Below are 23,882 nucleotides of genomic sequence, written 5' to 3'. Positions count from 1 at the left end.
ATCTCTGGTGGAGTGTTATCTGCACTGACATGGGCTCATGAGGCACACATGCTGCCGAGACCTGTGCTTCAGCGGGTGTAGTGGGAAAGTACCCTGTGAAGGCAGAGAAGGCGGTTCTATTTAGTGATTTGTTGGTTTTGGCTTTCATGAAGTGAAGCTCAGCACATTTCTCCATGCTTAAATCAGCCCTCTGTGTAACTCTCCTGTGATTCATCAGGAAGCACCGACTGCTCGCTTGTTCAAGAGACCTTTATACTAGCCTAAACATCAACAAAAACATGCTCTTTTGTGTCAAGGATCTTTTTGTCATACTTTGATTGTAATCGCCCACATTTATTTGAATTACATGTCTGATAGCACTGCTTAAAGATGCCATGACATCCAAATTTCTCATTTGAGCACTTTCCACATATTGTGTTTTTAAAGCAATAGAGGCACCATATATAATGTTTGACAGGCATGAAAACAGGTACAGTGTGTTCAATGGAATGGACTGCCGTTTAACAACATGCCAATTGTTCAGCTGACAAAAAAAACCTCACTTTCAGTAGACAAAAACTACATACATTTTGAAAGTTGTGAGTTCTTTTGAAATATTAAGCAGCACAACGGTTTTCAATAGTTGATATCAATGAGAAATTAGTATGAAGGATCATGTGACACTGAAGAAATTGCTTCAGAAAATTCAGCTTTGCCATCACAGGAATAAATTACAGTTGAAATATATTAAAATAGAAAACAGTTGTTTTAAATTGTAAAATAATCGACAATATTTCAGTTTTTACTTGTGGTTAACTGATATACATTTTTTGATTGACCGATGCCATTATCTTAGAGAGCTGGGTGCAAACACACACACAAAAATAAGCTGTTGAATGAACTTAATTAAATTAAGGAAAACTTTTCCAACAAAATCTAATTTGTTTGAAATTATTTATTGTAATCTTGTTGTATGAACTTAAATTCATTTAATCAATCCTGCTAGATAAAGTTTGGTCAGGTTAGTTTTTGTCCTGCCTAAAATCACCATCATTTTAATTTTAGCTAATGCTAGATGTTACTAGTGTTTTATTAAAACCACTTTTTACATAGTAATATTAATTACGTGTGCAGTTCTGCGAAGTACAATGCAAATAAAGTATAGCGAGTGCCCACACCCTAAACACAGTCGCCACTCTTCTGCATAATGGTAACCACAAAATTCAAAAATATTACAGAAAATCCTCTAAGTTTCTAACATAACTGAACATTAAACACTAATATTAACTAACAAAATCTTTACATTTACTGAAAAACACATAAAATAACACTTTAATCCCTAAATTTATGCAGTCGCTTGCAAAGCATGCTGGGAACTACAAATCACTTATAAGGCTATATTATATTAATATAAAAATAAGGCTAATTCACATTGTGTCTGTCGCCTTGCTCTTCTTTGTCTGCTATGAACAGATTTTCTCAGCTATATTTTTCCAAGGACTTCTTTCCTTTGTGTTATGATCCACACTTCGGCTGAGTCTTCAACAGAAGGGCATGTTTTTCAAAGAGAGGAAGAGAGGAGCGGAGATTTGGCAGCGTGGGATGTGGATGTGGCAGCAGTGGACTGTACTGTAGTCCTAATTGGTTTCAGAGCTGGCTTTTACTAGCTGCTGTGCTTAGCATTTGTGGTACCGGCCTCCTTTTGCTTCAACTCTGCTTTAGCAAGCTGGGAGATGTAACCTCAGAGCAGAAATCAGAATGGGTTGTGGAATTTCTACTCTGATTATCTGATAAATCAAAGCTATAATGGGAAACATTTGCATTAATCCCCCGGTTTCACAGACAAGGCTTAAGCCTAGTCCTAGACTAAAATGCATGCTTGAGCTGCTTAAACTGAAAGTAACTTGCACTGACATTTCTTAAAATATATCAGTGCCATTGTTTTGTCTCAAGCTGCACACCAGAAATGTTCTTTTCTAAGGCACGTTTATAAAAGCTACTTAAATGTCTTAATTGAACTAAGGCATAATCCTGGCTTAAACTAAGTCCTGTCTGTGAAACAAGGCCTGTATGTTTTATTTTTAATTCTTAGATGTGCTGTTCAGAAGAAAATGACATAATGGCACATGTCTATTGAGTTGGCTTGATTACCAGAATGACTAATTATAGAACAGTCATCTACTACCAGGAAGTCCATGACTCACTTTTTAGTCAGTTTTTAGGAAGTTGTTTCATTGAACATGAATATGTTTGCCAACAACACAGTAACAAAACTGTTTAGCGTCATACAAGAGTAAAAAAAAGTTTACAACTTTATATCTCATAATTGCAACTTTATATCTCTTAATTCTGAATTTACATGTCACATTGAGACTTGGTATCTTGCACTTGTGACTTTATTGTAATTTCAACTTTTTTGGGCCCTATCATACACCCGGCTCAATGCTTTTTTGCTAGTTTCAGCCTGACGCAGTTATCATTTCCACGTTGTTTAAATAGCAAATGCATTTAAATGCAAGACCCACCCAAGCGTGACAGCACTGATGGGACGGTACGCCCGTGTTCAATCCTGACCTATGTTTAACCTTTGACTTCTTTTCCAGACTGTACAACGAGAGGTCACAGGAGGTCAGACAGATGAAGGCTTGGGTCCTGAAATGGTGCCGCCAAGTCCGTCACTCTTGTGCCAGGAAATGCCACTTAAAGTGCACGTCCGAAAACCCAGCAAAGGTGAGTTCCACAACTTTAGATGCAGATTCACACACGTTGTTGGATGCAAGACATGCTAATACAGAAGCTGGAACAAGAATGCACAGGCTGAAATCTTTTAAACCAAAGTTTCATTCATGTGAGACAGCTGGTTGAAAATATGTTCTCCCCTCCTCTCAGGCCTTTTCCAGCAGAGGAGGATAAATGAATCAGAGTGACAGTTAGTTTGCAGAAAGAGATTAGTTTTAGGTGGTAATCCAGTATCTGTTATATCTAGCCAGTAGCCAGTTTTTGACCTGAACCATTTCAATTGGTAGTTGTCAGCCAAGAAAAACCATGAGGCAACCTCTTGCGATGTCCAAATGTAGTAGAAGTTTAATTTTTTGTATGCTTTGTACTATCATATGGAGCCAACACATGACATGCAGGAAAAAAATATGTATATCATGGCCACGAATTAACAATTCGTACCCACGACTTACTAATACGTCAACACGTTTTAATAATTCGTTCCCTTGTTTTAAGTAAATCGTGCAGTGACAGCTCCGTCAACTGTCCCAAGCATCTTTCAAGCTAGCCATGGGCCATCGGGCAGTCCTTATGCTCAGAGCTTTTATCATTGTTTTGTGCCTGTTCGAATTTACTCTGAGTGCCTGTTAAAACACAGAAGGAAATGTGTGCTGTTTCGTCCTCACCTGTGCCCGCAAGCTATAAACACCCGGGTGATGATTGACGGCATAAATGACTGGTCATATTAGAGCAAGCAGCACTCGCATCGAACAAAGTTTACAAAGAGTGACTGTTTTGACCACGTGTTTTTGACCATCGCTGTTGTAACATATTGGGAAGCAAGAATGTTCCCAGACTGGAGATTTATATGATGCAGGCAGCGGCTTGTATCAGGTGCACAAAAATAATTTAGTTGATACCCACACACACACAGATCTACAAAGACTAATAAGCAATATCTAGTATAGAAGCAAGGGCTTTGTTGTACTGAATATAGAAGTTATTATTAAATAATATTGAATAAATTGCATTTCCAACAGAGTATGGACAGCTGTTGTGTTTATTTTTGCCTCACTAACAAAACCTCGCAGCTCCATATTGCGTAATTTTTCTTTTCTTTCATAAATCATTACTATTGGTCAGGTCGCCCTTTACATCTGTCTGTGTTTTTTGGACCGTCTCTGGTTGTTTGCAATGCAATGGAAAATAAATAACTCTTTGAATGAGTGCTGCGTTTTCTTTACTCAAATATTTGAGGAGCAGAGAAGTGTCTTAGTCTAGGATTTGTCACAGAGTCATATCCAATTCTGTCTTAAATAGCCTGTGTGAAGGACATTTTTTATAACATGAGATTTTGGCCAAATGACAGAAAAACCTTAGCTGCAGTAAACTTTATAACCTGTAAGTTGATGAAAACGCAGTGCACTTACTGCCTCAGATGCGGCCGTTCTATTGACGGACACAACACGTATGTCCGAAATTCTCCCAAAAATGTGCTGGTCAAAAACCTCGTAACTCCATTTGAGCTTGATTTCGGTAAAATGTTAATAATATAATGACACATGCAAGTGTCTGAACATATATAAAGTACAGTGTTCAATTATTTAAAAATATACAGTGTTTTTTCCATTTCTTGAGGTTTTGAAGATTCAAGGTTTGCGACGAAGTATACCGGTAGTTTATTTTCAGTTTTCATTTCCAGAGTTTTAACATTGCTTTATAGGGTTTGGAATGCAATGCTTTTCTATTGTTATTAAAACCGAAATGCATACTACATGAAATCCATTTATTATGAATTCCATATCTGGTTGAAGATTGAGCCTCACTCATAAGGGTCTGCTTATCAGGTTTAATGGGTTCTTTAGCTGTAGTTATGAGATTTTTGGTAATTTGCTCTGGTGGACTCTGCACTCTGTGTGAACTTTCCTATTGTGGACAGACTGTAAATAAACATGGGTATGAGTCCCCAGAGTTTGCATTCTGAACTTGTGGAACATGTTTAATGGAATATCTTGTCCTGGCACTTTTCAAGGCTGGTTTCTGTGTTATTGAAAGACTGTGTAGTTTTCGGTTTTAATCCTGTGGAGAATATTAGAGACACAACCTACTACATCTTACATAGACTCACATGTCCACACAAGTTTTCCTGGGATGTGTGCTGTCATTTCTTGAATTACGCTCTGTTGTGGGCATAAGTGTGTATTTTTGCAACAGTAATGCAACAGTAGCACCAGCAGGGCCCAGTTGTTCAAAAGTAATCTGATCAGATTCCGGCTAGCGTATTGGATTAGATCTTGGAAATGGGTTGTTCAAAAGAAAATAGGGATTCACATTAGATCAAGGAATCCATAGGTTTTGATCTGGATCAAACCTTCAGTATGTGTTGTTCAAAACTTTTTAGTAGGATTGGGTAATTTCGATTCAAAGAATCAGGATTTAAAATTGGTCAAACAATACAATGTTAGTATAATGTAGTATACTTATTTATTTATATTTTGAACTTAATTTTTGTTCAACTGTTAAAGTTATAAAGTACAAATTAGGCTACCTATTACGTATTTTAATACAGTATAGTAAAAAGGTCCCCATAAAATAATCTCTTAAACAGCTGCCAATATCAAGCAAAATTCCTATATTTAACTTTAACTAACAGTGTTAGTTTTTTTACACTGCATATTAATTACAATGACTCAATCATCAGAGACAGTCAAAAGTAGTTTCTAAATATTGCATCCCTTATTGCATATATTTGTCTGTTTTTATTTTTTATTTTGTCTATTATTATTATTTATTTGGGTTGGGTCAGATGAGGATCTACGCAGCCCCTAAATTTTACGTCAGGACACATACACACACGGCATTGGTCAACCGTTTGACAGCAAACAAGAAATCTGGCATCAGAATATGTATCTGCCGCCGTCTATTAGCACGTATAGCATGGGAAATAATTAACTGCACTTGAAGCTTTTGTGAACTTAAAAATGAAACACCCAAAACTGTATATGGTACCGTAACGAAGACGAACTGTATGTTGTCACGTGAAATTCTGGAGGGAACGTCGGACGGCGTCAGTGGCATGGTGACGTAATGACGTGTGCCATTAATCGATCTGTGTTTTATAACATGTAAAACGGGAACATGAAAGGAATATTCTAAAAGCAATTCATGTAAACACCTTAATCAGAATATCATCAATAATTAGATTACTGCTGTCCATGTAAACGGGATCATTGTGATCTCATACAGCACTGGTAATTCAGATTTGGTAATGTGAAAAAGTATGTATCTGGATTAGGGTGATCCAATTAAATTTTGCTTTGAAAAACTAGCACAAAAGGAAGACGGATTACCTGATTCTGGATAGCAAAACAACTGGAATCCACAATCTGCTCTTTTTCCCCCAGAAAACACTTGCATACTGGCATGTCGTGCATATTCTCAGCTTTTCTCAGAGTTTTATTTCTATTTCATCAGCATAATGTATTTCTAGATTTTTACATTTGCAAAAGAAAATGCCAGTGACGTTTGACATGTTGAACCATGTGTTTGTGTATATATATATATAAACTAAGATGCCTGACGCTATTAGATATGGTCGGTTGTGTATATAGCTTATTCTTATGACCTGGGATCATATTGCTCCGTTCATTGCATATCTATACCATAACATAATGGAAATGTCATTTCAGGGAGGCTTTTGTGCTCAGCGGGTGTGCTGGAGGAACTGGCCATTGGAATCGAACAGAGCAGAGATAGACTGTTGTTTTGTCTGCTGGTAATTTAATGCTTCTCTGCTGCATTACCTCATGGCTTCACCGCATGCCTTCAGCACGAGCCGTAGCAATCCGTCAACACCCTCACACACACATTCATATTTATTGGGTTCAATCGAACATACTCAACTCCCATTGGATATTGACTTTGTTAAAACCTGTGAGGTATATACATGTACACGAGTCGGATCAAAATCTTTCAAAACAGCTGTTCTTCCCAGGATCTCACATGATTTTCGGGATCTTTTGAAATTCCCAGAAGCTCGGTCTAGTTCGACTGTTTGTCGAGTTGATGTTGGAAAGGATGTGTATGCATCCATGACTCTAGATCTGCTTGTCTGTTCTTGAATGTTTGTCTGTGTGTGGAGTTATTATGTGTGCATTATAATGCTCGCTGGGTAACTAGAGCTGTAAGAATGGGAGAATGCCTCGGATTACCCGGCCTGGCATCAGGTATGCGGCAACTGCAAGCCCCGGGGCATCCAAACTATACAGAGCATAGGGAGGAAGGTATGTGTGTGGGAGTGTATTAAAAAAGTATATAAATGTGTTTGTTTGTTTGTTTGTGTGATACAAAGAGAGATGTTTTAGGGTTGTGAACGTGATTTCATCAAGTAACATTCCAATCAACCAATCAGTTGACTGTATGTCACGTTTTGGCTTACAACACGGGTTAGGGGCTTCTGAACCATTCTTATTCACCTATCATTTAGGGATAAGTTATGGGTAGGGTTAGGTTTATGGGTAGGGATAAGGTTAGGACAAAATTTTCGGACAGGAATGTTGTTCCAGGATCAACAAAATACCGGGTATATTCGGTAACTGCTGATAGACGCTGCTTTTAAACACTCATTCGTGTTTGTTTGAGCGCTCTCTGAACGTAAAGGGTTTCTTTTTACAAGCGTTGAGCATTGTATCCAATCACTATCATATCTGTTGAGCTCATGACTGCAATGGCCAATCAGAGGTGCCAGTCAGTACGTTAGTCAGAATCCGCTTAACCTTAACCGCTTAATCCTTTCATTATAACCAACAAAGATTAAACACGATTAAAAGAAGAGATTCTTTGTGCAATTAAGACAGCTTTTTTAAATGGGAGGCTCTTCTCTTGCTTTCTGTTTATGAACCATTCACAATCTGAATACAAGTTTAGTTTTTCATGCTGCTAAGTGCAAGTCAAAGTTTTTGGATCGACAACCGTATTTAAATGTGCGATTGAATCAGAAACTGCGATGAATAGACAGTGATAACCAACGGACGAGACAAACTGGACATTATTTTATGTATTTAATTCAACAGTTTTTGCTCTGGTACCTAAATTGGTACCGAAAACCATGTAAATGTACTGGTATTGGTACCGAGTACTGAAATGTTGGTACCTTGACAACCCTAGTGTATAGCCGCGTTTCCACCGAAATTACCCGGAACAATTTGTCCCAGGAACTTTTTTTTGCCCCAGACCGGTTGCTTTCTGCGTTTACACCGCGGTCTAAAGTACCGGGAAGATTATAAACTGCGCGCGACTGCTCCTCCCAGTCTGCGACGGACAGTAATCAGTTTTGAGCGCCACATTTATAATAAGTATGGAGGAGATTAAACTGTGCTGTAGTTGTGTTTGTGATGTATTGCGGACATTGAATGTGAGATGGCTAGGACGAACGCGCAGAAAATGTCCTGTTACACAAATACGCTTTATAAAGCCTGAACCTCGTCGTCGGTCCAGCTGTTTTTTTTTAAATTAATTTATTAAATTCCATATTTGCAGACAGACAACTTAATGCATGAAGCCACGAACCGCAATAGATTTTAAAAATGCCGGTTAAAATAGAATGCTGCGTGGAGTCCTCCAGTCAAAATGCGGCGTGAACACAACCAATCAGCATGTTCAGCGCACAAGTCCCGCCCCCGAAAGTTCCTGAACTTTGAAAAAGTACTACCTCGCCAGCAGGGACTTTCGGAGGGGGAAATATTTTGCCCGGAACTTCATTTAGACCCTGGTTCCTGCGGTGTAAACAAAGTTCCTAGTTCCTGGGGAAAGTTCCCGCGGTGGAAACGCGGCTTATGTTCAAATGTGGTGGGTTGTTAACAGGAACTTTTAGGGTGGAATTTAAAAGAACAGTTTCACAAATGTACTTTAAGACATTTGTTGAATGAAACTAAAGGTCAATTTGTTGTCTCGTCACCTGGTGCACCTCCATTATGGACTTTCTAGATCAAATAACAGATTGGTTGAAGTAGCCTACTGGAGACATCTTGTGCTATTTGAAAAGAGAATTAAAACTACAGAGATCCCAATCCAATATCTAAAAAAAACGAATAGTTATTTTGTGAGGTACGATTGAGTGCAGAAGTATTATGGAAACCCATCCTACAGTTTTCTAAGAAAACCTGAAGTTCCTCCTTCTGACCATGAACAGACTTTTCATGAGTGATTGAATTGGCCGGACAGGATGTTGACTTTGAATTGGAATGAAAGGAAAATGAATTTCATTTCAAAGAATACTCTGATTTCAAAGAAATTCAGCACAGTTACTCAAAAGTTTTGTGACGAAACACAAATAATCATCACATCATTAGTTTTTATATTAAGTGTTTCATATTTATAATATTTTTTTATGTAGATTATACATATTTCTCTCTTCTAAGTTCAGTCACATCAAAACAGTTTATAAGAGATCACATTGTTTTCAAACTTTATTAAAATCAATATTGACAAAGAAACGTGGTGTAGATTAGATCTTTCTGGGAAATAAATTTTTTCCTCATAAAATGAAAGTTAATTATTTTAAATATAATGAACTGTATATAGTATTAATGATAAAATATATATATTTATAGGTGGCATTTCAAACATTAATTATTACTGTCATCTAATATTTATATAATCATATGTATGTTTTGTGTATGATAACATTCCATACTGAAATATTTATAATTAAAAAACTACATTTATAAATATATAATTTTTTAAAAAATGTTTTCAAAATAAGTCTCTTCTGCTTATCAAGGCTGCATTTATTTGATCAAAAATGCAGTTAGCATTATGAAATATCATTACAACTTAGTATAGCTGTTTTCTATTTTAAAATGTAATTTATTCCCGTGATGGAAAGCTGAATTTTCAGCATTATTACTCCAGGCTTCAGTCACATGATCCTTCATAAATCATTCTAATATGCTGATTTTATGTTCAAGAAACATTTGTTATTATTATCAATGTTGTATTTTCCCAGAATTCTTTGATTAATCGAACGTTGAAAATAACATTTAAATTTTTTTGTAACCATGTAAAAGTATTTACTGTCACTTTTGAGCAATTGAATGTATATAATTTTTTTTTTTTTTTTTTGTCGTACTGTCCCCAAAATACTGAATGGAGGTGTATTTATCAAGTTATGTTATTTGAAACATTCAAAGCAAAATGACATAACCGTATAGAAAACCAACCTCTATCATTTCAGGAGGTTCAGACAGGAGAGGTGAAGAAAGAAAGAAGCAAAAAGTGACAGATGAAAGAAAACAACTTGTTCAGGTCAGCTGCACCTGTGCATATCCATGAGTTATTAGAGCCCAGTGCTGAAAACTCACGTGGGAGGACAGGAGAGATGGCAGGTGTGTTCCCATAATGCCCCTGTGCAGTGAGCAAAGCTTGAAAAGTGCAATGATGCCTGCAGTGAAAGGTCAGAGGGAGGGGGAGGATCATGAACAATGTATTTGTGCTGTGTCCTCGAATATTATTACTGTATTTTTCACTCACTTAATATTACACCAATTTTTAAATAGCAATGATAATAATAATTATTATTTTTATTAATAATAATATAATAATATTTTTATATAAATGTTTTATATATAATATATATAAAATAGTATATTTTAATGTGTTGGTACTATATATTAATTCAATATATGATATATTAAATATATATATATAATATTATTGCTGTATTTTTCACTCACTTAATATTACACCAAATTTTAAACGCAATGATAATAATAATAATGATTAATAATAATAATAATAATAATAATAATAATAATATATATATATATATATATATATATATATCAATAGTATATTTTAATATGTTGGTACTTTATATTAATTCAATATATTTTATATAAATATAATAATTGTATCATTAATAACATGTATTTTTGTAATATATGCTTTTTATATAATAATAATCGTAATTTTTATTATTGCTATATAAAAATAAATGTATTATAAATTAACATTATTATTGCTATAGTATTATTAATATTTTTTTTACATTTAAATTACAACAATAATGTGTAAAATTTACACCATTTTGCCTTTCTGTTCTCTACAGGATTTTCATGTTTTATTTGCTGCTTTTTGGGCTTGTAGAAAATAGTTTAAAGTCTGCTTTGTTACAACAATAGTGTAAAAATGCATAGCCTATTGGAGAACTGATGTAGTTAAATATTTTAGTGTGATAGAAGAGTGTTTCAGAGCAAAATACTCTAAAAATGACATCTTCTAAAGGAAACCGCATCATGTTCTATTTTAAGCATCATCTATGCGTATAAACGTTTGATTCCCATGCAATCTTAATAATCGTAAACATCATGAAAACACCTGAATGTAATTGTAACATCCGGCATGGAAAGTTTTAGTGATATTGCACTTGTGCAAATACTAAAAAAAAAATCCCTTCCAGATTAAAAATACTTCGCATCTCATCCCGTTTGTACTTCACACATTTGCCTTTGTCCGTCTGTCATCTCAAACCACTTCACAAATCTCTTCCTCCTCTGGCGGTGACCTCTCTCTGGGTTTGTGGTTCACTTTCACTCCACGGCGCACACACACACACACACACACACACACACACACACACACACACAAACACACACACACACACACACACACACACATATAAAAACACAGTGTAATGAGGGGTTTGGTGGGTGGATTGGGAGGAGCAGACAGCCACCTCTCTTTGCCGAAGGGAAAAGCCTCTTGCTCTCCGGAACATTCCAGATGAGCTCACACTCGCCTGCCGGAGATGCAGAAAGAGATGAGACCATGAAAAAGCTCTAAAGTCTGTGCAACAACAAAGAAAGTTATGCAATCGATTACTAACTCTCATGTCGTTTCAAATCTGTATGGCTCATACTTTCTTTTTGAGGACCACAATTTTTGTTGTGCTAGTCGCTTGATCTTATATTTAGAAATGGCTAAAATATTTATCTCAGTCAATGAGAGAATTGAAGGCGTTCTTCTGCTCTCGGATGTGTAGAACTCACAGAATTACATTTCAGTCCACACACACAGACACACACACACACACACACACACACACACACACACACACACACACACACACACACACACACACACACACACACACACACACACAAGCACAAACAAACACACACACACACACTACAGGAAGTGCTGACTCTGCAGGGTATATTTAACACGCTCGCCCATGTTTACGGTGAGCAGACTCCGGATGTGTTCCTGCACGCTTGTGTGTGACATTTGTGTGTGTGTGTGTGTGTGCATATGTACACACTTAAGCTGGACACTTGAGTCACACTTATAATATATGAATGTCACGAACACTACCATACCAAAGCTTGGAGTTGTTTACATTTTTTTAACGTTGTTGAAAGAATTCTCTAATGCTCACCAAGGCTGCTTTTTTTAAAGTGAAAAACACAGTAAAACGGGGTATACAGTAATATTGTGAAATATTATTACATTTTAAATAGCTGTTCTGTATTTGAATATATTTTCAAATGTAATTTATATACATGTTGCAAAGTTGAATTTTCAGTATCATTACTCCAGTCTTCAGTCACATAATCCTTCAGAAATCATTATAATATGCCGATCTGGTGCTTAAACAACATTTATTTTATTTTATCTAATCAATGTTGAAAATAGTTGTTTAATATGTTTGTAGAAACTGTGATCCATTTTATTTCAGGATTCTATGATGAATAGAAAGTTCAAATATAAATTACTTGTACCATTTTAAATGTATTTACTATTTACTCTCACTTGATAAATATAATGCATCCTTGCTGAATAAAAGTATTAACTTTCTTTCAAAGAAATCTCACTAACCCCAAACGTTTGAACATCAAACCATCTAAAGATGACAAAGTTATGAAACAATATATATTGTCTTTTGTCGCTCCTTATTTTCTCTCTGATGCTCTTGCTCACGTTTTGAACTTCACTGGTTTGCCACCAAAAGATGTTGTGAAATGGCTTCTCTCAGGTTCTTCCTCCTTAGCTAAATCTGCTCGAATGCGTTCTAACCTGCCAGAAACCTTCTGAGAGGTTAAGTTCTTGATAATACAACCACAATTCATTATGGAGAGTATGTGTGGAATTCTTATTCAAAGATTGGGGAGTGAATGTAATTCAGTTATTTGGGGTAAATGTAACTATATTTTTATGCGTGGAATGCAAGAGTGCAACAATCCAGCATTTCAAGACAAATCTCAACTTTGTGACGAATATGATTTCATATATGTGACCCTGGACCACAAAACCAGTCACATGGGTACAGTTTTGAAATTGCTATTTATACATCACATGAAAGCTGGATAAATAAGCTTTCCGTTGATGTATGGTTAGGACAGGACAATATTTGGCGAGATACAACTATTTGAAAATCTGAGGAGGGTGCATCGAAACATTGAGAAAATCGCCTTTAAAGTTGTCCATTTATGTTGGCGATTGTGCTGCATTCACTCACAAAAATACATGTTTTATATATAGGAAATTTACTAAATATCTTCATGGAACATGATCTTTACTTAAAGGAACACTACACTTTTTGGGGGAAATACTGTAGGCTCATTTTCCAACTCCCCTAGAGTTAAACAGTTTTACCATTTTCGAATAGTTCCTAGTCATCATAGTGGCCTTGAAAATCGTAACTTTTCATTTTCCGTCAGTCAGTACACAATGTAACTACAGAAGAGTCAAAAAATGTCTAAACTCTTTGGTCATTTTTTTGCGAGAAATGCGAAATGCTCTACTCAGATTCAATGATCTATGCTAAGCTATGCTAAATGTGCTACCGCCAGACCCGGAGATCGGCTGAATGGATTCGAAAACGGTAAAACTCAACTGTTTAACTCTAGGGGAGTTGGAAAATGAGCCTATTTCCAAAAAAAGTGGAGTGTTCCTTTAAAATCCTAATGATTTTTGGCATAAAAGAAAAATCGATGTATTGTTGGCTATTGCCACAATGGGCTTTATGCACAGCTGCACTACTTCCTGAACTTTAGGCAGCTCCTTTGTTTCCGGTCTGTCATTATTGGACAAACTGATTAATCCAGGTGTGTCTGATCATTGTTATTACCCGTGCGACTTGTGACTGGTTTTGTGACCTAGGGTCACATATTCTGCATGATGTGCTGATTTGGTGCTAAAGAACAATTTCTTCTCTGAGAGATCAGTTCCCATTCTCTTAGATTTAATTACTTCTTTTGGGAGACTATCGGGATATACCATTAATTGGTCAAAGAGTAACTTTATGCCTCTCTCTGACAATTACAGCCCTGTTTTTTTGGAGAATATGCCATTTAAGATAGTTAGGGATAATTTCACGTATCTTGGACTGACAATCCCCAAAGATCCCAAATTAATATTTAAGTTAAATTTTGTGGAATTTCTTTCTAAGCTCAAAAGTAATATAGGGAATTGGAAAATTTTACCTTTGTCTATGATAGGCCGTATAAATTCAATTAAAATGGTTTCTCTTCCTAGATTTCTATATCTGTGTCAAAATCTTCCTATTTTTCTTACCTCTGCCTTCTTTAAGGAACTAGATTCTATAATCCTGTCCTATTTTTGGAATTATAAGACCCACCGGATTTCTAAGAGTCATCTACAAAAATCCAAGTCTCTGGGTGGTCTGGGTATGCCAGTATTTAAACATTATTATTGGGCTGCCAATATTAGGGCTTTAATGTTCTGGCTGAAGGGGGCACCGGGAAATGAGACCCCTGAGGCCCCCTTGTGGGTACAAATGGAGACCAACCTGGCTGTTGGCAACTCCTTAACTTCACTGCTGTTCTCCAAATTGGATAAGCCCAAAGAGTTGAATAAATTAAGCTTTGTTTTGAAAAATTCAGTCAAAATTTTTAATCAAGTGAGAAAAGTTCTGTCCCTGCCGGAGACCTCTGTTCATACGCCGATTTGTTACAATCATTCCTTTTTACCCCCGTGGTCTGATAGAACTTATCATGTCTGGAGGGAAAAGGGTTTGGGTTTCATTAAAGATCTTTATATTGAGGGACGGTTTGCATCTTTTAATCAGTTAAGAGAGAAATTTGATTTGCCTCATGCACATTTTTTTCGTTATTTACAAATCAGACATTACGTGAAGTCAAAAATCTGTAATTTTGAACTCCTCCCGGAGCAACATGTTTTTTTCGATGTTTTTTTTAATCCTCCTGGCTCTGTACGTCTTATTTCTAAATATGTTTCTTTATTTGGAAGTTGCCTCCCAGCCCCCACTGTAAGATTTAAAGAGGCCTGGGAGGAGGATCTAGGAGTTGAGCTCACCGATGACACGTGGGACGGGTGCTTGGCTACGATACATGCTTGTTCAGTCAATAGCAGACACCAACTGATCCAGTTCAAAGTTATCCACCGCTTACATTACACCAAAGCTAAATTGCATAAAATTTTCCCCTCCGTTTCACCAATGTGTGACAGGTGTAAGGTGGCAGAGGATACAGCTTCTCATGCTTTTTGGTTTTGCCCGTTATTGTCTGGATTTTGGTCAAGCATTTTTGACTGGTACTCCAAGGCTTACAATAAGCCTCTTCCACCGGACGCTGAACTTGCCATCTTCGGCCTCTCACAGCGCACCTCTTGCCTTTCAGGTGCATTGAAACAGTCCTTAATGCTGGGTATGGTCGTGGCTAAGAGACTTGTGCTTAAGAACTGGAAGTCACCCTCACCCCCCTCCTTCCAGATGTGGATTACGGATATGATCTCTGTCATACAGATGGAAAGACTTCGGCTTTTGAGGACTGATTCTATTGAAAGGTTTTCCGCTGTCTGGGGTCCATTTCTCGGGTATTTGGACAAGTTAACAGCTCAGTCGGCCCCCAAAGACTTATCTAAGGTCTAGGCTGCATATCCCTTCTGGGCACTTAGTCTGTTGTGCAGCTTTTTATTAATATACTTTTATATACGTTGTTGTTGTTGTTTTTGTTTTTTTGTTTTTTGGTGTGTGTGTGTAGTCTGAGCTAGTGTTGTTTGTTCTGTGTATTTACTTGAAAATATCTTAAAATAAAGTATAAAAAAAAAAAAAAAAAAAAAAAAAAAGAACCATTTCTTATTATCATACAATTTTGTGCTGCTTGATATTTTTGTGGAAACCGTGATGCATTAAAAAAAAAAAAGAATTCTTTGATTAATAGAAAGTTCAAAAGAACAGCATTTAATGCAACAATGTAAAAGTCTTCTGTAACCAAACAGATTTGAACCTTTCTTGTATTTTTTGTGCTTTTTTTTCAGTTTATGTTGAAAGAATTGAACTAAGAGGAGTTACACCCAAATCAGACAAACCAACAGAATACATCCTGGAGGTGAGTTTTGTGTCAGTTTCCAGTAAAGTCTGTTGGAAAAACAGTAACCGTTGATCAAAATCTCCTGCATATTATCTTATTGTATCAAGCAAAAATAGGTCCTTTCTGTTGTTGTGTCATATGTTTTACAGAATAATTGTAGCCAGAATGTAAAATGTTGTTGGCATGTCATGTTTTTAATACTTTTGTCTTGGTTGAAGGCCTTGTGGTCTGACTCCACTTTGTCGACTGTCAGCAAAACCCCTCAGGAAGTGCTGGAGTTCATCTCCCAGGTGCGTGACAGTCATGTGTGCCGTCACATGCGTGTTAGAAATGTTGAGCCTGTGTGTAAAGACCAAAAGTCTTAAAAATAAAACATTAGCATTCCTGTTCATCCTAATTTCTTGCCCATCACCGGAACCGCTGGAAAGTTGTGTAGTCGAAAAATGCTTTGACTTTGATTGAAGAATAATCAATGCTGTGAAGTTGAAAACCAGTGAATCTTTACAACCTGTCAGCACTCAACAATGAGCTGTGAAAAAGTGTGATTGTGTCTCTGTTCTCTCTCTTCAGCTCTCTCAGCTCTTTCCTGATGAATGTCTGGAGCAACTTCTGCCTCAGATGCCTGGACTTGATTCCACTCATGAACTAGATCCTCGGTATTTCTGCTTCTGAATCCTAACACGGAATCCGCAAACAGATACACTAATTCTCATTTAAACAATGTTTTTATCAGGGATGGGTTATAAATGCAATATTTACAATATATTTGAAGACAGATAGTTTTTAAAATGCAGTTGCAAATTTTTAAATTTTTTGTATGTATTAAAAGGGTTAGTAAAAATATATGTGGGGAAATATTGTTGTTTATTATTCTATATTGTTATAAATTAAAATGCTCATTTAATAAAATAACCTAATATATATAGATGGATCATTCTCTCTATATACTATAGTTTTAATAAATTAACAGTTTTATTCAGCAAGGATTCATTAAATGAATCAAAAGGATATATATATATATATATATATATATATATATATATATATATATATATATATATATTTTTTTTTTTTTTTTTTTTTTTACAGTAAGAAGGTTGTTCCACTCAATGTTTATGGCTTCAGATAGTTCATTAGTAGGTGAAAAATGTTTCCCAGTTAGTTTAAGTTTTGTGACACCAAATGACCAGGCCAAAACATGAGCCTGATGGACTTGTTCTCAAGCAGTTTCATTTTGGGCAGGAACATTGTCTTGTTGAAAAACAGCATCTGATTATTCCTCTTTACTAGATAACAACTTTTCATTTGTGGGAAGCAAGCCATTCTTCAATATTCTCTTGTACTCCGAAGCATTAAATAACTTTTCACAGTGAAGTAACCAATACCAGCAGATAAAAGGGCTCCTCACACAATGACACTCTTCCTCTTCCTCTCTGTGCTAGAGATGCATTTTTTTTTATATATTTCTCAGCAGATTTTTAAAAATCACCATCCAACTCATGTTACATTGTGATTCATCAAAGTTCTCACAATTCTCCCCACAACTCTGAACCATTCTGAATCAAACTTCCTATATTCTGCCAAAAACTGTTTTTCTGAGACAGAAATGTTTTTTAAGTTGTGCATTTGCTTAAATTTAGCTAATTCATGACCAATAATTTGTGGTTAAAACAATTAAAAGCTTAGTGTTTAGCCATATATATATATACATACTCATTTATTTATTTTGTTACATTTCTTTATTCATTTTGTATATCATATTTTGTTTTGTAGATCGTCCAGCTTGGTTTTTGCTATATCAAAACCTAATCAAAATTGTATTAAATTTGTGGATTTTTCCTCAATCCCACAGATGCTTGACCTCTTTTCCGCCTCATGTTCTCAAACACGACAAAGTCTGTTTCTTCTTCAGCACGTCGTCCGCACCGCAGCTCCCTACTAGCACAAGTAAGCCCATTATTTCCCCCTTGCAATGGTTCATCCCTGCCCCTTCACCATAGAGGTTTGTTTCAGGACCACACCATTACTTGGGGAAACGGGGTTGGAGTTTGTTTCAGCTCAGATGGAATTTGATTTGACCTGCTTGTGCTGAGATGCTTCAGAAGTGACCTCATCTTGGGAAACTATTAATAGGGCGAAAGGCCACTAGAACCTAGATGTGTATCTGTGATGTTATTTTTAGTGGTGGGGGAAGGGACAGACTTGGATTATTTCTTGGATAGAAATAAGTGCAAAATTCTTATTTCTTGATAATGTGAATTGTAGAATAGTCATTGCAGATTAATTTTTTCACCATTAGCCATCAAATACAATAAGAGTTAATTATGGACACTATTATTATTATTGTTAATATTATGATTGTTTATAACTCAATAGCCTGTAGTTGAAACAATATCATTACAAATGGGCCATTTGGTGCAGTGCTGGGCCTGTACCGCTTGTATAGCTTTAAAATGTCGGTTTTATAGCCTTCCCCTTTGAATTGGGCTTATGGGGGGCTCAAAATAAAGTTTTTGTACGTAAGGATAAGTCATGGTAAGAGGGGAAATAAAAATGTGCCTGGCCCTTTGATTAGACAATTTCATACCGAGGTTGAGCGAAAGCTCACAAAACCTGTCAAAATAATAATAATCTGGGTTCATATTTCACCCCAAAATCATAGGGAGACATAAAACCCCCAATTCTCACTAATGTAATGCAAAAAAATATCCATAATTACTGCAATATGATTTTTAAAAAAAATTCATACAGCAATATATATGAAGAACAAAAACTATTTTATATATAAACAATAATATATATATATATATATATATATATATAATGGGTAGTATTTGTTTTTTATGTGCATTACAGTAATTTATATGAATTCAATATGGATCTAATAAAAAATCTATTTTAAAATCACAATCAAAAACAAATCCAAAAAACTGTTGGGTCCATTATGGTATTTGGGAGTAAACTGTGCTTAATTAATACTTAAAATTTGTGAAATTTTAAAGGTCCTAAATAGGCATTATTTTGTCAAATATTATATATTTTTTAAATTAATAATAAAAAAAAAACAAAAAAAACATTTCTAATTTAAAAAAGACATTCTTATAAATAAATCTTGTTGCTTATAGAAGACTTGTTGCTAAATTCCTTTGTTTATAAAAAATATATTTTTATTTATTTATATATATATTTTAAATAATTATTCAAATGAATTACATATTTTTTTTATTTTGATGTGAAAAGTGACGTGTATGTGAGATTTACCCATTCAATTTATTTTCTGACATTTTCTTCTTTTCATGTCAAATCATCCTATACTGTTTAATCACACTTTGTCACTTCCATGTTTTTCAGATCTGAGCTGTTTGCTTCAGTATAGGGGAGCGAGCAGGTGAGTTGAACGAACCCCTCACCCCAAACTCTAACACATCTCTATTCTCTCCATCCATAATCCTCTATCACTCTGTCCCAGGCCCATTTGTGGTGTCGCCAGCATCCAGCCTGTCCTAAGCGTCCATGCCCCCCTCCCGCAGAGCACCCCTGCCCACCTGCCCCCTCTCCCCCCTCAGACAGCGGTGGCCATCCTCCCCGGCTCTGCTGTATCTATAGGGGAGGGCAGTCCACCACAGACGCACCTCATAAACCCCGGACCCCTATCCCAGCAGCCCAGCCCGGAGCAGAACGGCATCCTGGACTGGCTTCGTAAACTACGGTTGCATAAATATTACCCTGTCTTCAAACAGCTAACCATGGAGGAGGTACGTGACTTAAAGTGGCTCTTTCCCTTGGTATGAGAATCATATCTCAGATAAGAGATTAAATGTATTTAGGTTAAGGGAACAGATTTCGGAAATTGCAGCCAAGAAATACATCTGTCCTTCGTAACAAATCTCTCCCACTACAACTTATCTAAATTATGATCTCTTTATTCACTTTCTCAGTTCCTCGCTCTCACAGAAGAGGATCTCAACAAGTACGACCTCACTCAGGGGGCCAAGAAGAAACTAAAGACTCAGCTGGAGCTTCAGAAGTGAGTGTGATTGTGCTCATAATATGACAGACGCATTTAAATCTGTGTGTATCGTGCCATAAACCACCTTTGGTTTATTTTTTTATTTTTTTAAATGCAGTTATTGCTGCTATGATAAATAGAAAATGCACTCTAACATCCCTTTTACATTTGCTTTCCATGGGTGTAAAAACCGCAACCGGTTAGCACATTTAGCACCTTATCAAATTAGCCAAAATATTATGACCACTGGCCTAATATGCTGTTGGCTGTTTGGCCAAAACAACACTAACCCGCCGAGGCGTGGACTCTACAACATTGGTTCCCAACAGGGGGGTCGCGGCCCACAAGGGGGCCTCAGCGAGCTCTGTGGGGGGTCGCGTCATATTTTGAAAAGTTTTGAGCAATGAGCATTAAATAAAAGTCCTTAACTTTTTTCCGTTCAAAATTGACTAAATTTATATGATGAGCGAGTTCATCATGAATCCATTTTCCAATCCGTGTTTTTGTCTTATCCTGAGCCACTGGTACTCCTATAATCAGGGGTGCACATAACTGGTACGCAGGTACGCATGCGCGACAAAAATCAAGAATGCGTAATGCCACTTGTGTTACTACGCGCCTTTGCGTACTGTCGCCAAAATGCAAACGAGACGATAACTTAAAGGAACACTCCGACTTTTTGGGACTTTAGCCTATTCACCTTATCCCCCAGAGTTAGATAAGTCCATACATACCTTTTTCACCTCCGTGCGTACTATAAGTCTGTTTGACACACCCACCGCTAGCCTAGCTTAGCACAAAGACTGGATGTGAATGGTTGCAGCTAGCATACTAATCCAAATAAGTGACAAAATAAAACAAACATTTTCCTATTTACATGTTGTGATTTGTATAGTCACAGAGTGTACAAAAAACAAAGTCACATGAGACACAGACATATTTTAACCGTATAAATACTGGGAACTATATTCTCTGAAGGCGAAGCACTGCTACTTGGGCGGAGTGATAACCGCAGCACCTGAGACGCGCCCCGTTGTTTCTTCTGTCAACAAAACCACGTGAGTTACTCTAGCTCCGCTCAAGTGTTACTGGGACGACAGAGCGCGTTCGAGGCAACAATAGTAACATTACAGGGGATACATGGAGCCCGTAAACAACTGCAATAGTAGTTACCACCCTATTCATATAATAGTGTCACTAACGTTACATTAGATCTAAGTTAGCTAATGGCACTGTTACAGTAACGTTAGGCTAAACATTTAAAAAAATATAACGGAACACTTACCGCAGCCGCTCCACTTTGTCCTGTATGTGATATCGATGGGATGGCTGTATCCTTCAGCGCACGTTTCATGGTCCTTGTGGCAAATTCAATTTTTTGAAAATAGTCGTCCTCAGTGAAATGTACCGAGCAAACATAATGTCCCTTGATAATCTCATTAGGTGTGTTTTGATCAATATCCAAAGCAAGTAGCCATTTCTTCATCCGGTCAGCGTTTTTAGTTGGAATTCTATGAAACATCATGGTATTACCTGGTCTCCCCTGTTTATTGTCACAGTTCTATACAATACAGCGAAAATCCATGATTGTAAACTACGCTTTTACTATTTATAAATTGCTGACTCTGTTACCCAAACTCTGAACGAACTCTCTGCTCCTCACCACGGCGCGTCTCAGGTGCTGCGGTTATCACTCCGCCCAAGTAGCAGTGCTTCGCCTTCAGAGAATATAGTTCCCAGTATTTATACGGTTAAAATATGTCTGTGTCTCATGTGACTTTGTTTTTTGTACACTCTGTGACTATACAAATCACAACATGTAAATAGGAAAATGTTTGCGTTATTTTGTCACTTATTTGGATTAGTATGCTAGCTGCAACCATTTACATCCAGTCTTTGTGCTAAGCTAGGCTAGCGGTGGGTGTGTCAAACAGACTTATAGCACGCATGGAGATGAAAAAGGTATGTATGGACTTATCTAACTCTGGGGGATAAGGTGAATAGGCTAAAGTCCCAAAAAGTCGGAGTGTTCCTTTAATAAAAACCTTGTTTTAAATGACGACCACTATGACGAATAAAAACTAGACGGAAATGTAAGGGAGGGACGATTGGGGAAGTGATCCAGTCAGAACTGATTTGCGTTTGTGGAAGATGCGCACATTTGAATTGTAACGTGCTGATCTACCGAGTCGGCATGCGCTTCATGCATGTCTCAAATCGTTAAAAAATGTAAACGTCTGGGAGAAAGAGAAGAGCAGACATGAGGATATATCTGAATAAGAGTGACGACGCGAAAGACCGCTTTATTCGGTATGTTTTTCTGTGCGAACACACACACACACACACACACACGACCCGAAGCGTGCAGCCCCGCACATAGACACAGCGCGTTGCGCGCAAGGACTGAATCGAGCTCTCTTTCGCGTCTGAATGGACAAATACACACAACATTATGTCTAAATGTCCGTTTTGGAGAGTATTCACGTAAACACAGTCGGTTATGTCTTTACAGAACGTACCGTGCATCAGTGCAATTGGATCTGCACACTCTTAAAGTGACAGAGCGTAATAAACCTAATGCCTTCTGTACACTTAATATTGATCAAACAACAAAATGAAAAGAGAAAATTCACTGCTCTTTATTATCTTTAATAAGGATTAATTATATTTAATTTATACAAATAAATATATCTGAACAATCAAATAACACTTCAAATAAATTTTTTCCAAATGTGTTTTCTATCATTTTAGGTCTTTCTTTTCACGCTGATGTAAATTTAAGTGTTCGTTTATTTTTTTTTTATAAGTTTGGTTTTAGTTAGTTATTTTATGCTATAAAAACGGAAATTTGACGTCATGATTGACAGCTGTGGCAACGCTACATATGGGGTGAGTACCAAACACCATCTCCTGGTCCTCATCTGAGTAACTCACTGAAAAAGTTATGTGCACCCCTGCCTATAATAAGTGTTTACATTGGGACTATTTTACACGGGTTCGGATGCGGAGGAGCCCAGTACCAGCGTGACTCGTCATAGACGTACACAGAGAGAAGTAGTTCCGGCTGCAATGTTCTTCCGAAAGACGCATTATTCTGTTAATAAACACAAGTTTATTATCGCTCGCTATAGCACCAAAAATAAAGCCTCACAAATAACATGCCAGTATTGAGGTCCCAGACAGCAGTCATTTAGTAATAGCCTATATTCTTTATTTTTTTATTATATATTTTTGTTATTGCATTTCAAATAGGGCCAATTTATAGGCAACTCCTAGGCTTACGTTTTTAAATTACAAAGATCCTACTGATGTTTTTGTTATTGTATTTTCAATATTATAGGCTATTATTTGTGCATAAACATATATATCTGGTTATAGTAAACATACAGTTTGTTTGAAAACAACATATTTTGTCATCCTTGCTGCAAGCTTACAAGAGCGATAATATCATTAAATGTGAAGGGGGTCCTAAAATATTTTCTTGGGAAAAAGGGGTCTCAGACAGAAAAAGGTTGGGAACCACTGCTCTACAAGACCCCTCAAGGTGTCCTGTGGTATTTTGCACAAAGACTTTACCAGTAGATCCTTCAAGTCCAGTAGGTTGGATCGAACTTGTTGGTCCAGCACATCCCACAGATGCTGGAGATCTGGGGAATTTGGAGGCCAGGGCAACACCTTGAACTCTTCATCGTGTTTCTTAAACCATTCCTGAACAATGTCTGCAGTGGCCACTGCAAATGGCCACTTCCACCAGGGAACACCATTGTCATGAAGGGGTATACCTGGTCTGCAACAATGTTTAGGTAGGTAACACATGTCAAATT

The 23,882-nt window shown here is 36.8% G+C and overlaps 1 protein-coding gene across 1 annotated transcript in view; it reads left to right on the top strand.

Moving 5' to 3' along the window:
- The window catches only part of zcchc14 (zinc finger, CCHC domain containing 14), a 36,182-nt gene that overhangs the window by 5,029 nt on the left and 7,271 nt on the right, over positions 1-23,882 (top strand). Inside the window, exons 2-9 of the mRNA XM_079603550.1 lie at positions 2,583-2,709; positions 15,997-16,067; positions 16,268-16,339; positions 16,620-16,705; positions 17,902-17,996; positions 19,401-19,437; positions 19,519-19,804; positions 19,988-20,076. Coding sequence (XP_079459676.1) covers positions 2,583-2,709; positions 15,997-16,067; positions 16,268-16,339; positions 16,620-16,705; positions 17,902-17,996; positions 19,401-19,437; positions 19,519-19,804; positions 19,988-20,076 — 863 coding nt within the window. The remainder of the gene's footprint in view (positions 1-2,582; positions 2,710-15,996; positions 16,068-16,267; positions 16,340-16,619; positions 16,706-17,901; positions 17,997-19,400; positions 19,438-19,518; positions 19,805-19,987; positions 20,077-23,882) is intronic.

This window comes from Phoxinus phoxinus (genome assembly GCF_949152265.1).
Source record: "Phoxinus phoxinus genome assembly, chromosome: 25".
NCBI lineage: Eukaryota > Metazoa > Chordata > Actinopteri > Cypriniformes > Leuciscidae > Phoxinus > Phoxinus phoxinus.
The sequence above is the reverse complement of the archived record's forward strand: the minus strand, read 5'-3'. Positions and strand labels throughout refer to the sequence as shown.